At 47.2% G+C, this 14757-nt stretch overlaps 5 protein-coding genes across 5 annotated transcripts; all 5 read right to left on the reverse strand.

Annotated features, from left to right (window-relative positions):
- Positions 1-627: 627 nt before the first annotated feature.
- On the reverse strand, positions 628-2964 carry DFL_007419 (uncharacterized protein; the record flags this gene model as incomplete). Its single annotated transcript, XM_067636999.1, has 8 exons — positions 628-648; positions 715-810; positions 873-1041; positions 1106-1443; positions 1510-1636; positions 1740-1773; positions 1887-2424; positions 2941-2964. 8 exons carry the CDS (start codon positions 2962-2964, stop codon positions 628-630), a joined length of 1347 nt encoding a protein of 448 aa, XP_067488559.1.
- Positions 2965-3652: 688 nt separating this feature from the next.
- DFL_007420 (uncharacterized protein) lies at positions 3653-5951 on the reverse strand (the record flags this gene model as incomplete). The annotated part of the gene is made up of 2 exons (XM_067637001.1): positions 3653-4734; positions 4811-5951. The coding sequence occupies 2 exons, from the start codon at positions 5949-5951 to the stop codon at positions 3653-3655; spliced, it is 2223 nt and encodes a 740-aa protein (XP_067488560.1).
- A 470-nt stretch (positions 5952-6421) lies between these two features.
- Positions 6422-10404, reverse strand: DFL_007421 (uncharacterized protein; the record flags this gene model as incomplete). The annotated part of the gene is made up of 4 exons (XM_067637002.1): positions 6422-6573; positions 6628-6809; positions 6867-9325; positions 9388-10404. The coding sequence occupies 4 exons, from the start codon at positions 10402-10404 to the stop codon at positions 6422-6424; spliced, it is 3810 nt and encodes a 1269-aa protein (XP_067488561.1).
- A 614-nt stretch (positions 10405-11018) lies between these two features.
- Positions 11019-12030, reverse strand: DFL_007422 (uncharacterized protein; the record flags this gene model as incomplete). Its single annotated transcript, XM_067637003.1, has 3 exons — positions 11019-11280; positions 11343-11816; positions 11885-12030. 3 exons carry the CDS (start codon positions 12028-12030, stop codon positions 11019-11021), a joined length of 882 nt encoding a protein of 293 aa, XP_067488562.1.
- Positions 12031-13037: 1007 nt separating this feature from the next.
- DFL_007423 (uncharacterized protein) lies at positions 13038-14212 on the reverse strand (the record flags this gene model as incomplete). The annotated part of the gene is made up of 3 exons (XM_067637004.1): positions 13038-13462; positions 13556-13706; positions 13808-14212. 3 exons carry the CDS (start codon positions 14210-14212, stop codon positions 13038-13040), a joined length of 981 nt encoding a protein of 326 aa, XP_067488563.1.
- Between the last annotated feature and the right edge of the window lie 545 nt (positions 14213-14757).

The following is a 14757-nucleotide window of genomic DNA, read 5'->3' on the forward strand; positions in this document are numbered from 1 at the left end:
CTCTTGGGGTACATACATGTATATGGTATGCTTTACATGGTTTTCTTCAACGGATATTTTTTCGGCCAGAAAAGGATCTTAAATAGGAGAAGGAAAGATAGATATACGCTATAAAATTCAACATGCTATCGAGGGCGAGAGAAAGGTCGGAGGAGCAGGAGCAGGAGGGGCGGCCGATAGGAGGGATTTAATAAATACACTGATCAGGAAACGAAGGGTGGGAGTATTATCAAGAGTTCGCGGACGGGAATAATAGCTTAATATGTAAAAAAAAGGTTTTATGCTCAAAAAGAAAGAGGAAGAGGACATTAAAAGGACGGGCTAGGTAGGTAAATGGGGCTGTCGAGAATCCCATTTCAGCAGAGCGAGAGCGGTAGGGGCTCGTTGGACTTCGAATGATCGTTCTCGATCGCAGCTCTGGTGACGTGGATGCAACTAACGTGGAATCCACCAAGGGCGTACTCTTTCGCGGAGATTGATGAGGCCATTCGACGTGATTGAGCGATAAGAAAAAGAAGATGAGAAGGGAAAAAAAAAAAAAAAAATGGGCATATCGCTGGCATGAACGCTGGACTTTATCTTTTCGTGAAACAAGTGCTTCAAAATTCAGCAGAAGACGGAGGCCGGTTAGCGCAGGCCGATGACACTCTGATGGAAAGATATCGTTAGCAAAAACTGCTTTCATACGCCACCAAATTTGGGGTTTACACATACCATTTCAAGAGTCCACACGCGTCTAATCCAAACCTTAAGCTTGCCTTCAACGCCAGGGACGTCGGGGACCTCCATTCCTTCCCACCAGCATCGTCTCTGTGATGATACGTTAGTGTATATTCTTCGAGGTCATGTGAGTCGGTCCATCAAGAACTTACAGCAGGTTTTCGCCAGAACAAGAGGAGCTTTTGGGCCATCCCAACGGTGTTAGAGTTGGCGCCCTCACCTCGAATATCTGTTCGTAACCTGGCTAGAGCAAGAGAGCAAATAACCGCCTTATTTGGCTCCCTCGCGCGGTGTCCCCATCTGTCATCGGCATTGAAGCCGCTATATAACAAAATGTTAGAACTCCAAGTTTGCAACTCCGATGGAGATATATTTCGTAGCTCACCCTGCAGTCAACATTTCGATCAAATGTTGCTCGGTAGTTCCAGATTCGTCTGTCCTTCTAAGCCCAGAAAAGATACCATCGTACGAGAGCAAGACTTTCGCACATTCCCTTTTAACCTCTAACATATGCGACTGGGAGATCTCTGCCTTTGGTGGTATCACATAGAAGTCGAGATCCTCACGTAACACTATTATGCCAGCGCGGTCTTGAAGGAGGTTCGAGGGACTGTTGGGTGGCGAAACCTCATGATCTGGGTCCTCATCTTCATGAGGTTGCGGGATCGTGGAGCCGACTTTCCGGAAGAACTCTAGCATGTACTGGAGACAAGCAGGGTCGAACTAAATATTATAAAATTAGCGACATATGTTATATATGGTAAGGATTAGTAAGGAATTGTGACTTACATCCACGGAGTAGACATCATCCTCACGGAATTGTCCATCCGGAAAGAGCCCATTAGGAAACAAAGACAGGAGGACGAATTCTGGCAAAGTTAATAGCTCATCCCTGGATATGACGAATTGGGTTCCTCTGTATAGTATTGTATATATTAGCAAATGTTCGATTGCATTATATGAAAAAGGTAACAAATGTGACAAGCCGGGTGAGATGGAGGAAAAGAACTGCAGCTTACCGAAGGTCAAGGGTGAGGTTTTCATCCGGCCCATCTGCGAAAATAATCAAAATCCAAAAGTCAGCTTTCTACATCCTTATTGTATTTTATTCCAAATATCGTATTTATTGGAATCGAATCGGATCGGATTTAGAGATTGTTTCTAACCCGCAAGGTTGACCTGAGGTCCAGCGGTCTGAGAGACCTGTGTTATGACCGACGCAGCCATACAGAAGGTAAAGGATTGGATAGGACTTGAAGACTCGGTGTAAGGAGGAGGAGGCTCTCTGTCGTCCTTTGAGGAAGAGCCGGCTTGAGGAGATTTTAGATTTAGAGATGAACCAGAAGCCTCGTTTCCCTTTTTGTCGGCAGAAACCTCGAAAGAAGGACCGGGAGATAGGGTTAAAGTTAAAGATTGATTCTGATTCTGATTCTGATTCTGATCTTCGACTTTCTGACCGGTGGTGGTGGGATCCTGTTCCTGATGGATGATCTCTCCGAGTCCCCTGAACGGCGGAGGTCCTAGAAAGGGAGGAGAATCGGCGGAAGGAGAGTAGAACGGGAGAGTCGGGGAGGAAGACGTTGAACTCAGAGCCGATGCAGAACGATTGGGATACGCCGGACTTTGTTCAAAGGTAGGAGGGGAAGAAGGATCGGGCAACGGAGAAGAAGACCGAGAATCCGTGATGGGCTCCAATACGAAGACCTAAACGGGTCGAGCAGACATTCAAATGTCGGAAGAGCGATGGGATGGATGGATAGACAGATAGATAGCTGTTGCCTGCCTGTCTGTCTGCCTGCCTGCCTGGTTAGAGAAAGAGGGAGAGAGCAGCCGAGCAAGAAAGGGATCCTTGAAGGTTTGAAAGAGTCGAGCGACTGGAAAACGAGGGTTTGTTCGAAGGTGCAATAGATATTTGGAGCTTCGAGTTAATTAATTAAATTATGACGGCCAAAAAACGCGATGTCGAGAATATCCAATATCCAGGGGGGTTTTATCACCGAACCGGCTGAGCTAATCGCATGCGTGCAAGCATGTAGTGGTGTATGTATTTGTATGTATGTATTGGTAAGTAAGTATACAGTTCCCTCCTTTAACGTTAACACGATGTGGAGGTTGAAGATGCAGATTTGGGGACAGAAAAAGGGAAAGAAAGGGCAGTCAGTTTGATTAGAAGGTCTGAAACGGGGCTGATTTGATGGATTGATGGAGGTTGAACAGTACTTCTGGCTGGTCATTCAAGGTCATGGTTGTGGTCCTGGTCTTGGTCTAGTCAGGTTTAGTTAGGGGAAACAGAAGAGGCTGAACACACCCTCTCTCTCGTCCTCTCCGCTACTCCGCTAGTCTGTATTATATTGGGGAAACGGTATGTATGCATGAGGTAAGTATCTACGGAGACATCTACAGACGGCGGGTGGAGAAGTTATTGTTCTTATTCTTATTGTTCTACATATCACAAGAGGGTGTATATTAATATCGAGAGAGAGAGGGAAGAAGAAAAAAGGAGGCGGCTCTCTCGGTCTCGTTCTTTCAAACAGCAAGCGGACAGGCGAGATTGTAATTAATTTCTGTGCGAGCCAATTCAGCCACGGACGGAGGACTGCCATATCTTCCCCCGTCCATCATCCGCAGATGGTGTCAAGCCTTATGTAAGTTTTACCAAAGGCAGTGTTTATGCGGGCAGAAGAGGGAGGCAGAATTCGAAAATCTTGAATGCAAAGGCATGCAGATGAGTGAGTGAAGAGCCAATGAAGAGCCCTGCCCTGGACGATGCCAGGCGCTTACATTTCTGCTGCTGGTTCTCTTAATTGCTGCTCGTACGACAAATTAAACCACCACCACACTTCCAACATCTGCAACACCATAAAATGATATCGTGTACAGATAGACATCGATTGATATGATGGGATCTGTGTAGAAACATGGATGTAAAATTTCAATGCTGCTGCACAACTCCGTTCTCCTTCGCCGCATCCAATATCCTCTTCTTATACTGCTTCACGGTCCCATCGAAATGCTCCACTTTCCCTCCCTCGCACACCCACAAACTCGTACACACGTTCTGCAGTATCGTAACGTCGTGACTAACCATCAACACTCCTCCCTCGAAGTTCTTCAATGCATCCGACAGCGCATCCATAGCCTCCACGTCCAAATGATTGGTAGGTTCGTCAAGAACAAGCACTTGCGGATTAGCCAACCCTAAACATGCAAATGCCACACGCGATTTTTGACCCCCGGAAAGAAGCTCCATTCGTTGAAGACCAACGGGTCCGGTGATGCCAAAGTTACCCAGGTGACGACGGTATTCCTCATCCGTCTTACCCGGGAACTCTCTGGCGCAGAAACTCAACGCGCTGAGATTGGGATCCAAGTAGTCCAGATTGTGCTGTGCGAAATAACCAACCCTCAAACGTCCGTTCTTGCTGATCAGACCCGAGCTGGGCTGTAGCTGACCGGTTATGAGCTTCAAAACTGTCGTTTTACCCGCTCCGTTGGGTCCAACGATACCAATCCGCGAGTCAAGCTGAACATCCAAATCGACATTGGAAACGATAGGGTGTCCTTCCCTGTATGCGAAAGAAACTCCGCTCATCTGCATGATTGGCGGTGAAAGCTTCTCGACACCGGGGAACGCAAAGTGAACAGAGTACTCGGCCTCCGGGGGTTCCAAAACCGGCAGCTTCTCCAACTTTTTGATTCTCGACTGAGCTTCTGACGACTTCGCAGCGTTGTATCTGAACTTGTCGATGAAAGTCTGCAAGTGTTTCCTGTACGCCATTTGGTTCTCGTACTCTCTGATGGCGGTCTTTCTTCTTTCCTCCTTGGTTGCGTAGAAGGAATCAAAGTTACCACCTTTGTAGTAGTCCAGCCTTTCGGAGTGTTGGTGAATGATATCGGTAGCCACTTCGTTAAGGAAGGCCCTGTCGTGGGAAACGACGAGCACTGTGCTGGGATATCCTTGCAGATATTCAGATAGGAAGACAATCGACGGAACGTCCAACATGTTAGACGGTTCTATAAGACAACCACATTAGCGTTAACCACCCCCACGATCATAGTCGCGATGGAAGGCAAAACAGAGAAGACATACCGTCAAGAAGTAGCAAGTCCGGTTTACAAAACAGCGCCCTAGCCAACGCCAATCTCATCCTCCAACCACCAGAGAAGGTCTTCGTCGCAAACTGCTGCTTCTCAGCAGAGAATCCCAAACCGAACAAAATACTAGCAGCCCTGGATTCCGCCTTATCCGACTCCATTTCCGCCAACTTCTCGTGTACATCCGATAACAAACTCCCAAGTTCCTCCTTACTCTGCATATCCGGCCTGCTCTGTGCCGCCAGAGGCATGCTCTCCAATTCTGCTAACAATCCATTGATCCTCTCCTGCTCCGCCAACAAATGTTTTCTCCAAACGTCCGCATCAAGCACCGCCTGCAGCGCCGGCGTATCATCTCCTGTGATTTCCTGCTCCACGTGTAGGATGGTAATATGTGTCGGAACGCTCAATTCTCTCTTGCTCAACGCCCTCAGCAGCGTGGATTTACCAATACCGTTCTGGCCCACTAAACCATATCGTCTTCCGTATGCCAACGTCAACGTTGTATCCGTCAATATCCTCTTCCCACCAATCTGAACATCCACATTCTCAACCTTAATATCCTTACTCTTCCCGGCCGCCGAACTACCAAGCTGTAAGGGATTGACCTGCATATAAAACTCCTCGTAGCTCTTCGTATCGTTCGTAGCAGTGATAAGTTTCGAAGCCTCGTATTCGACGTTCTTGTGAAGCTTCTTGTCTTGTTTGGCTTTGATTTTCTTTTCTGCCTTCTCCAACTTCTTCTTATCGACTCGCGATTCGACTTTTCGTGATGCCGTAGCTTCGAGGTCGATTGAAGCAACGAGGTTCATGGTGCCTGATATCCCACTTCGGGAAGACATGTTGATAGTCTGCTCCAGTTTACGGTTCGTACCCGCCGCGGCCCGTTTCGCGAGACCCTCAGCCGGCATGAGCGTCTTGACCATCGAGGCTACTGTCGCAGTAATGGTCTCTGGAGGCGTATCAATAGCAGCGGACTGCAAAATAGCGGTGACCGATTGAATCGCGTTTTGAAGCTCATCGGCAGCGTCAGTGACTTCAGTGTTGATGGCGTATTTGAGGAAACCGACGCAGTATTGGGTAAGCACTCTGTCGAGGCCCGGTGCGACCTTGAGAAGCTCTGCTTCGACAGACATGTTGTGCTTCGTCGTGGCCGTTTTCTCGGGTAGGTATCTACGGTGCTGTGGATGAAGGCTGGGGGAGTTGGTGGGGGAGGTTTATAGCTCGCAAGTGCGCAGGGTTTGTTATAGATTTCGCCTACCAAATTCTGTCACAGCTGCCATATAAAAGTGCGGCAAAGCGGCAATCCACATAATTTTTACCACCTACGCTATGGATCGTTATGATTAATCGGGTGGATGAATTTCTATAATCAATTCAAGAGGAACGGTTCTAAATGGTATTATGCATTAATAAACGGAGCGCGCATGAAGGGTATCTGAAATGTCCTTAGAAGCATGATAAAAAAATACCACAAACCAATCGAATCGGTCTAAAAGTTATACGACAAGCAATGCAACCTCTAAAAAACAAGTCCTTAAAGGAAATATAATGCGCCCTAGGAAAAAAAGATCAATAAATGCATGGAATAAGAAAGAGACGAAGGTTACTGTCTCAGCTCTGGAAACAATGCATCAACTATCGTATCCAATATCATAAACGCCATGTGAGAATTCAGCCGTTCGTTGTTGAAGGCTGCGAAGAGTCTCCGACTGGCATTACTTGCGCTAGACCTACCGACAACATTGGCAGCAATATCTATCACAACCATTAGTATCTAAAATATTCTTATATATGGTGGGTCAGACGTACCGGGTATGAGCGTAGCGAGCATCAGGCTCGCCTCCGTCCTGCTCCTTGATTTCTCCTTCGTCGTCCGAGGCGGCCGAGTAAAGATAAAGCTCTTATCCGCCCAAAGATTATCACGCAACATATGAATATACCGCTCGATACTTTCTTCATTAGTCAAGCCCTTGACTTGCTCTCGAACTTTTCTGTAAAGGGTGTTAGGAACTCTGCTCGTTAAGGATATGACGATAACGAATACGTACCTCTCAATTGTTCCTCCGAGCAGTTGGTGAAGGACGACGACAACGGCCCGCCCCTTCAACCAACTGCTCCCTTTATTCAATTCGAATACCTCCAAGAAAAGATCACATATCGGTTTTACGAATGGAATATCCTCCTTGTTCTCATACGCAATTAACTCAGCTTCCGCTTCCGCCACACTGACCTCGCCACCTTCTGCTGTTCTCGCCTTAAGAGAACTATCGGCATCGGAGAGTAGGCCACTATGTGGAAATCCAGCGATACTCGAAGCTGCTGCAGTTAACTGCTCAAACATCGGCACGGTTCCTATAACATCTCCCATTCCATCGGCGATAGAGTTGTATAGTTTCGAGATGAAGTCTGCCTCCCCCGCTCCATCAGCCGCATTGGCATCAGGAATTGGTGGGAGACTTTGCTGTGAAAGGAAAGACCGAAATTCTCTACTCCTGCAAACGTCTGGTATGAGAAGAAGGCCTCTAAGATAAACCTCCAATGCTGCTCTCCTTTTATCTAAAAAGTCCCTCTGAAGCTTCATAACAACATGCTTTCTAGGGAATTCAAGATGTTTGACGGATGCGTACTTCGCCCGGAGTTCCTGATGAAGCTGGAAGAACTCGCTATACCGCCTTGCAACCCCCCATTCAGCTGCTGGGAACTGATCGCCTGCCTTTCTATATACTTCGACGATGTATATAGCATATTCCTTGCCCTGCTCATTTCCCACAATCGGTTGCTTGATGCTAATGTTCGCACGGCCGTATAAACTATTATCGCTTTCTTGGATGATATATTGTTGCCTCTGAAGCTCCTTTCGTCGGATCTCCCGCTGCAAACTTGCTCTACTCTTATTTAGGATCCTCAGCTCTGCAGTATTATTCGTCAGTTCCGCTTTCTTCAGCATACTCGAAACGACCGCATCTTGGGTGTAGAGTTTGTTTATGGATAGGGTAAGCTCGGAAATAGCTTCAGCCAACCCAAGGTCTCCGGGTGCCGCTTCATGAACCTCTGCGTCTTCATAGTCTGAGGCTGGATCTGAAGAGAACCCTTGATCCTCCAATGCTTTTGCATTCTCCTCTGCAAATATTTCTTCCCCTGCAAACACTGACTTTGAAGCAAAATCATTAACGAGACCAAGAGTAGCAAGGCTAGTAGCCTTCTTCGAAGATATTCGTTTAGGATACACAGGCTGGGTCGAAGCAGGACGGGATATCTCGCCAGAGGAACGTCCACTATCCGGCGTGAGGTTATCGGTCAGGTCATCGAATAACTTGTTGGTAGACCCTTTTCTACTGTCATCGACGCTAGGTCGCTCCTCCATGATATGGTTGAGGGCCGCCTCCACTGCCTCCACGACTCCATTTGATGGCGAAATCGGGTCCTCCTGAACGGAACCTTCTGAGAATAGCTCATCCTTTAGACTTCCCCGGGATTGTGATAATTCACTCGCACCCCAATCATCGTCGAACAGTTTTGATCGCTTCTCGTCATGTGAATGTCTCGACGCAAACAAATCCCCCTTATCGGAAGAGCTAGAGGGCTTAAATTGTAATGAGCCCCTACGCCCTTCCGGGAACTCAGGAACCTGTAAACTGTTTGAAGATTGCGGCCCCATGCTCGGAGAATCCAAACTCTGTGATCGATTCTCCCGTGACGAGGAATAATTGTAGAAAAGATCTGAACTTTTGAATCCTGGGAGGTCATTTTCCTGCATGTCCTCGTAAACAGCGGTCTGGGCCCTAAGGACAGCACCCCTCGCTTGGTAGTATTGGAAATTGCTTGCGTTCTTCCCACTCTTGAGGAACTTCCTGACCATGTGTCGGGATTTATTTGGAATTTTGAGCTCCGTAATCGAAATATACGCTTCGTAGATTTGCCCGATGTCGTTTCTATCAGAGCTAGTCCAAGACAAGCCCGCAGGTACCGATTCTTCATCCGAAGCAGGGTCGTCTTCTAATGGATTCCGTAGTCCGTCGACAACCATCCAAAACTGAACTAGCTTTATTCGGTTTTGCCTATCCATATACTCCATGAAGGACGTGATGCCAGATGGACTCTTCAAGATCTGGAGTAAAGTATGCTGTTCGGCGCCTGACGCCCCATTTCTTCCGTTCCTCGTCGAATTCGACCTTGACATCGGAGCCGGTAGCGCAGGAGCCTTTGGGCCAGACGATAAATGGGCGACCTTTTGATCCAAAAGTTTCTTTGCAGTTTCAAGACGTTTGAGGTAGACCTGGTCCTGGAAATCGGCGTCCTTGCGAAGCTGGATGGTAATCTCATTCCTCATACGCTTCGCATCTGGTAGGCTGTTGCAGTTCCTAATAGACCGAATGAATCGCTCAAATGTTCGTTCATCAGCCTTTGGGGTGAGACGTTTATGAAGTTTCGTTTTTGGAGATGTATGTTGTTCTAATGCAGCTCTCAATTTTCGAACTGTCTTCCGCTCTTGGAGCGCACCCCTTCCCTATAATACAAATTCTGTTAGAAGGAAGGAAGGCCAATACATATTTTGCTGACAGAACCTACCAAAGTCTCGACTGTCCGGTTCCAGAAATCTGGATCAGACATTAGCATGATAACCGGCAGCAGTACACTGCACGACATAATTTCTCGCACAAGCACACTAACGGCCCTGCTCTTCATCTCCTTCTCCGGCAAGATCAGAGGCAGCACCTTGGTTATGATCTTCCTCAAATAATCCTGCTGTATCGTTTTAGAATCCGTATAAGCAACCTGAACAGCGGCATGCAGCCTGCCATCCCTATACTTCGATGCAACTGCCATATCCAATTCCTCCGATTCTGTCAGCTGTTTATTAAGATGCTTTCCCCTAACCGCCTTCTCTGCACTCGCAAACTCCGACAGATGTGTCGTCAGAAGCGGCACCACCCTCCCCACCGCTATTTCCACCAAATCCAACTTCTCTGCTCGAGTCCATAGCGCATAAAGCGCGTGCCGTATCGTCTTCTCAACCTGGTTCTTGAATGCTGGGTCTGGTGTAATTCTTCGGTACCATTCATTGATGAAACTGCTTAGAATAAGATCTATAATTTCGTCTATAGCATCTGAAACCTTCTGACTTGGCGGATATAACGGTGCTCGAACGAACGATTCTTCTTTCTTAATAGCTTCTAGCTCCGCGTGAAATCTCGTAGGGCGAGTAAATGCCAACGGTTTGATATTTTTGAGTGGCTGGCTGGCAGGTTCGCTCGATCGTCGCTTCTGAACTGTAAATACTGTCAGGAGTACCAGAAGTACGAAGGTAATTATTGAAGTCCATATTGCCGTGAAGAATATCGTCCGGAAATTAGGAATAATCCGCGAAGCGACTGAAAGAAAGAGTACGATTCCGGCACCGACTTTAAGTGGAAATGGAATCTGGTCCGGAAGCTCTATACCCGGGAATGTTTCAAATTCCGGGTCATCTATAATAGGTCCGTTGTCCTCCTCTGGAGCTGGTGAAGTTGAAGGTTCTGGGGGGGCCGGCGCGCCAAGGGGGGAGTATGGAGGAGGAGGATCAGGTATGCTGCCTGTGGTCGACATCTCCAGGAAGATTTAAGCGTATTCTATTGTGACGATGACATAGTAGCCCTACCATAATCGAGCGATACCTTTGGGGTTGTTCCGCAGCGATGAAACTGACGATAAGGATAGAAAGCTATCTGGGTTGTAACTGGAGTTGGTGTTGAGCTCTCACGCTACGAATTGTAGATGTTTGATGTATTGGTCCGGGCCTAAATGTGGATTGGGGAGATTACGGTGCAAGAATACAAGAGGGATCAAGCAAGAGGACATGTAATAGTTGAGAATTATAGCTGATGCACAAGTACCGTGGATGGTTGATGTACTGGTATGCTCCGTACTTCGTACAGGTGGGATGCGGGATGTGGTTGCGACGTAATGTGGCATGGGCAGGGCGGTTTGCTTGGTTGGCTAGCGCATGTGCCCCCAAGCTTAGCCTGGCATGGTCAACTGGCTTCCAGTCACGCGATGCTCTGCCCTCTTATAATTATATCTCAACATACATCTATATTCACCGAGGTCATAGACGATTTGCAACTGTGGTTGGGTAGAGGCGTATGTAAGTAGTTAGACCTGCAAGGTCCCGCCTCGGCCAAACAGCCCGAATGCATTATCGTGACCATACTTTATTGATATCATACTGGATCCTCAACCCTTCTGAAACAGGCCACCCACTTGCTTCCTTGGTTCCGTGCCACTTTCTTACCCTCCTCTGTATCCGTCCTCATGATCTTTACGCAAACATCGTTCTCCTGTTCCTCCTCTGATAATCTCTCAAACATCGGGTGGTCGTCCAGGTGTTTCGCCATCCACAAGTGTAAATCTTCCACGTCTGTGATTGTGTATATTATACCACCAGGCCGTAAAATGTATGCATATTCTGCGAGTAACGTGGGGCTACTCATTGGTTAGCAGCCGTCCCTAAATCCCACCATCATCCATATCGAAATTGCACGTACGAAATGATCCTCGCCTTATGTTTCCTAGCCTTGAAATGCGGGTCTGGAAAGCAAAAGAACATCTTGCTTAACTGATGTTTTTCAAAGAAGTTGGGCAAAAACTTCATCGCATTCCCTCGGATTATTCCGATATTCTGATATCCGCCAGGAACAACTTCTTGTCCTTCCTTCTTTGTTGAACATTGATTTCGTAACGCCGTTATTCGGTCCTGGACATATGCTGTGACCTGCATACGGATCTCCATACCCAAAATCAACTTCTCAGGGAATGTAGGGGCGAGTGATATAAGTAGACCACCAAAACCACATCCAATATCTGCAATCTCCACCTTCTTCGTATCGAGTTTAACATCGCTGGTTGACTGTACTTCCACCGTTTCTTCAGAGTTGTCGGCCGTATCGTCGAGTTTTCGCTTTTTGGAAAAGTATGCAGGAAAGTAATCGCTCCAATCCATATCCTGAGGCGATATTGGGCTGGCAATTGCAAAAATTTTCGAATGAGCTCCTATACGATATTGACATGCAATTGAAAGGGTCCTTACTAGTCCAATCTGTGATCAGAAAACGGATTTGCATGTGCTCGCTGTCGGTAGAATCGCTTCTGCGGCAGAACCTCCTGCTGCTCCGTCTTTCGGAAATCGATACGCTTCTGCCTTTTGACAGGATTTGGAGCTGGTGAGGACGCCATTATCGTTGATGTCGGAATGCAATTGTGGGGTGGAATGTGGGTCCCTAGGTGGTGGATGTCGAAAGAAAAAGTTTTGGGTATCGAATCCGCATCTGCATTTGCGACTTAGCTTCCCAAGCGGCTCTGCCGCATGCTGGGCGAGCGCACATCGGACCACGACAAAAATTAAACCAAAGTACCTACTTGAGTAAGTACTTAGCTACTTAACCATGCATGAAATAAAACAGCTTCGATTGGGCTTGGTATAAATATATTTTTTATATTCGGAATGATAGGTCTACTAATAATACAGTTGAGATGATGCCACTATCACATCAAGGTTATAGAAACATGTGCGAAGACATGCCTGCCTAGGTCAGATAATGCAATTGATAACCTGAAAACCGCCCCCCAAAAGAACATCATGATGTAGATATAAAAAGAAAAAAAGGGGAAAGATGATAATGGAAGCCCTGTTTGAGAAAGTAGCGGATTCCCACGCTAGCTACGACCAAATAATATCTGTAAAAAGAGAAACAACCGCTAAACAACAAGACGAGATGGGATGCAAGCTTTCCGATATAAAAAAATTAAAGCAAAACTAAGGCCACACAGTAGGTATCATAGGAGAAGGGGGAGGAGGATGAGGAGTGTCATCGGGATGTCGAAAAGCCGTATGATACAAGAGAGAATAAAGAAATCAAAAACGAAAGGGTACGATTTGTAAAGAGCAACTATAGCCCATGGCCTAGTGCCGGTAAAGCGTTGAGTATGAGATTCGCAGGAAAATCCCATGGTCCTGCGACGGTTTGTTCTTTTTTTTTCTGGTTTTCTTTTTCTTCTTTTCCTTCCTTAATTTTTTTTGCTTTCAAAAGGGAGAAGTCTAACGATAGACGTAAGTCGGGATGCGAGTTGGCGGATGGGGCCATTGATTCCTATTCCGAAAGGTCTCAGATATTCGTCGAGGATTATTGTCTCAGCTAATGTTACCTAGCTGGACGTCGTTACATCGTCTTCAGTGGCCTGTTTCATCTGAATTCGATGGACCCGTAAATACCGTGGTCGGGAACATGCTTTAGCTCTAGTTGCTGCCATTTCTCGCTGTTAGAGTGAAAGTAGATTCCCGAAACATCTCCGGTGACCTGGCTGAAGCAGATGTAGTAGAAACCGTCAAAGCTTGCACCGGTAAGCTCCTTAACCCTGTGATTCGGCACAAGGAAGTATTCCTTCCACCTCATGAAGATATGCTCCTGCTCGCCGAACTCCTTGGTGTGGCTCTCTTTGGACTTTGAGGATTTGGTATACGGACGGTAGGCAGGGAATCTACCCCAATGCTGGAGGTCAATTTTTTCGGAAGCACCCCAGTTCTTGTTCTTCGTTTTGAAGGCATATTTGCTGCCGATGAGTTCGCCTTCGAAGTAGGTAGTCAAGGTGGGGTTATCCTGTGTTAGACCTGCGATAACGGCGATGACGGTTAGTTATTTCTTTCTTTTCTAGTATTAGTGCCTAGATGAAATTGGGAATGCAGGCGTCCGAACCGACATACCTTGAATACACAGGTAGCCACACAGGAACGACTCTCGCATATCGACATGTTTGATCTCAACATGGACAGTGTATGTTTGTTTATCGGACTGTTGGGTGCCTTCAAAACGGGAACCGGGCCGTAAGAATGATGAAGTTGAATATGGTGTGAGCTATGATCATGTTGGGTTGGTTAGCACATGGGAAAGTGATCTAGCGTCCGAGCACGCTACACTGCGTTGTTGCGTGCCGAGCTGGTGGGAAATGCTCGTACCCGAATATTGGAATATGAAGCTGCCGCCGACGACGGCAAGCCCGCCGACGATGGAGCAAATGAGTCGGTCATAGAGTAGGGACTGCTGGGTAGGCTGCGGGTGTTGGATGGTTTCGATTTGATGTCCGAGGCTGAAGTTGAGGCAAGCGATTCGTCCAAGTCGGCGAACGAGTCACTTGACGACGATACGTTGATATGGCCGCCGCCGCCGCCGCTGCTGCTGCCAGTCGTAGGATCCTTCCGCGAGTTTGAATGAAGGTTAATGTCTAGACAAGCGTCGTGGGAACGTGATAGTAAGGCACTGGTGAATCGGCTATTAATGTTGCCTAGTCCACCAACGTCGATTTCTAGGCCCTGTCGCAACTGGTCTGCGGCAGAGGAGCGGGCAGGACCGGTTGTCGCCATGGCCAGTGCGATTACTACTCTATTATAGCGGCGTAATGTAATGTACGTATGTACAGACGAGGGTTGTCGGTCAGAGGGCGCCGGAGTTTATCATGAAGTGGGTGCAATGGACTTGAAGCCTCGGATGTCGCCTCAAAAGACGGGACAGTATAATACTTGGGGGAGTGCAGATAGGTAGTCTGTTTGGTGGATTGACTCCAAACAATAGTAGACACTATATAGGAAATATATAAGTGAACGATGGTGGTGTGTCTGGCGAATGGCCTGTTTTTTTATATCAAGTTGAATGTCTGTCTGTAGTCTTCTGGGGGGAATGGAAGGAAGTGGAGGCGGTGGAGGTCAGTCACGACTATTGGGTGTGGTGAAATGACCCGATCGATTGGCTGCTTCAAAGGTCTCTACAATACAAAACCTGGCCTGGGTCCGCTTTCGGTCAGAAGAGTTCACAGACTCGCAATTAAAGAATAAAAACAAGGACAAAATAAAACGAGAAGCTCGAAGCTTCAAAGCGTATGCATAGTTTATGTATATGAGTAAACAGTTCT

This window comes from Arthrobotrys flagrans (assembly GCF_004000055.1).
Source record: "Arthrobotrys flagrans strain CBS H-5679 chromosome Unknown unitig_8, whole genome shotgun sequence".
NCBI classification, from domain to species: Eukaryota; Fungi; Ascomycota; class Orbiliomycetes; order Orbiliales; family Orbiliaceae; genus Arthrobotrys; species Arthrobotrys flagrans.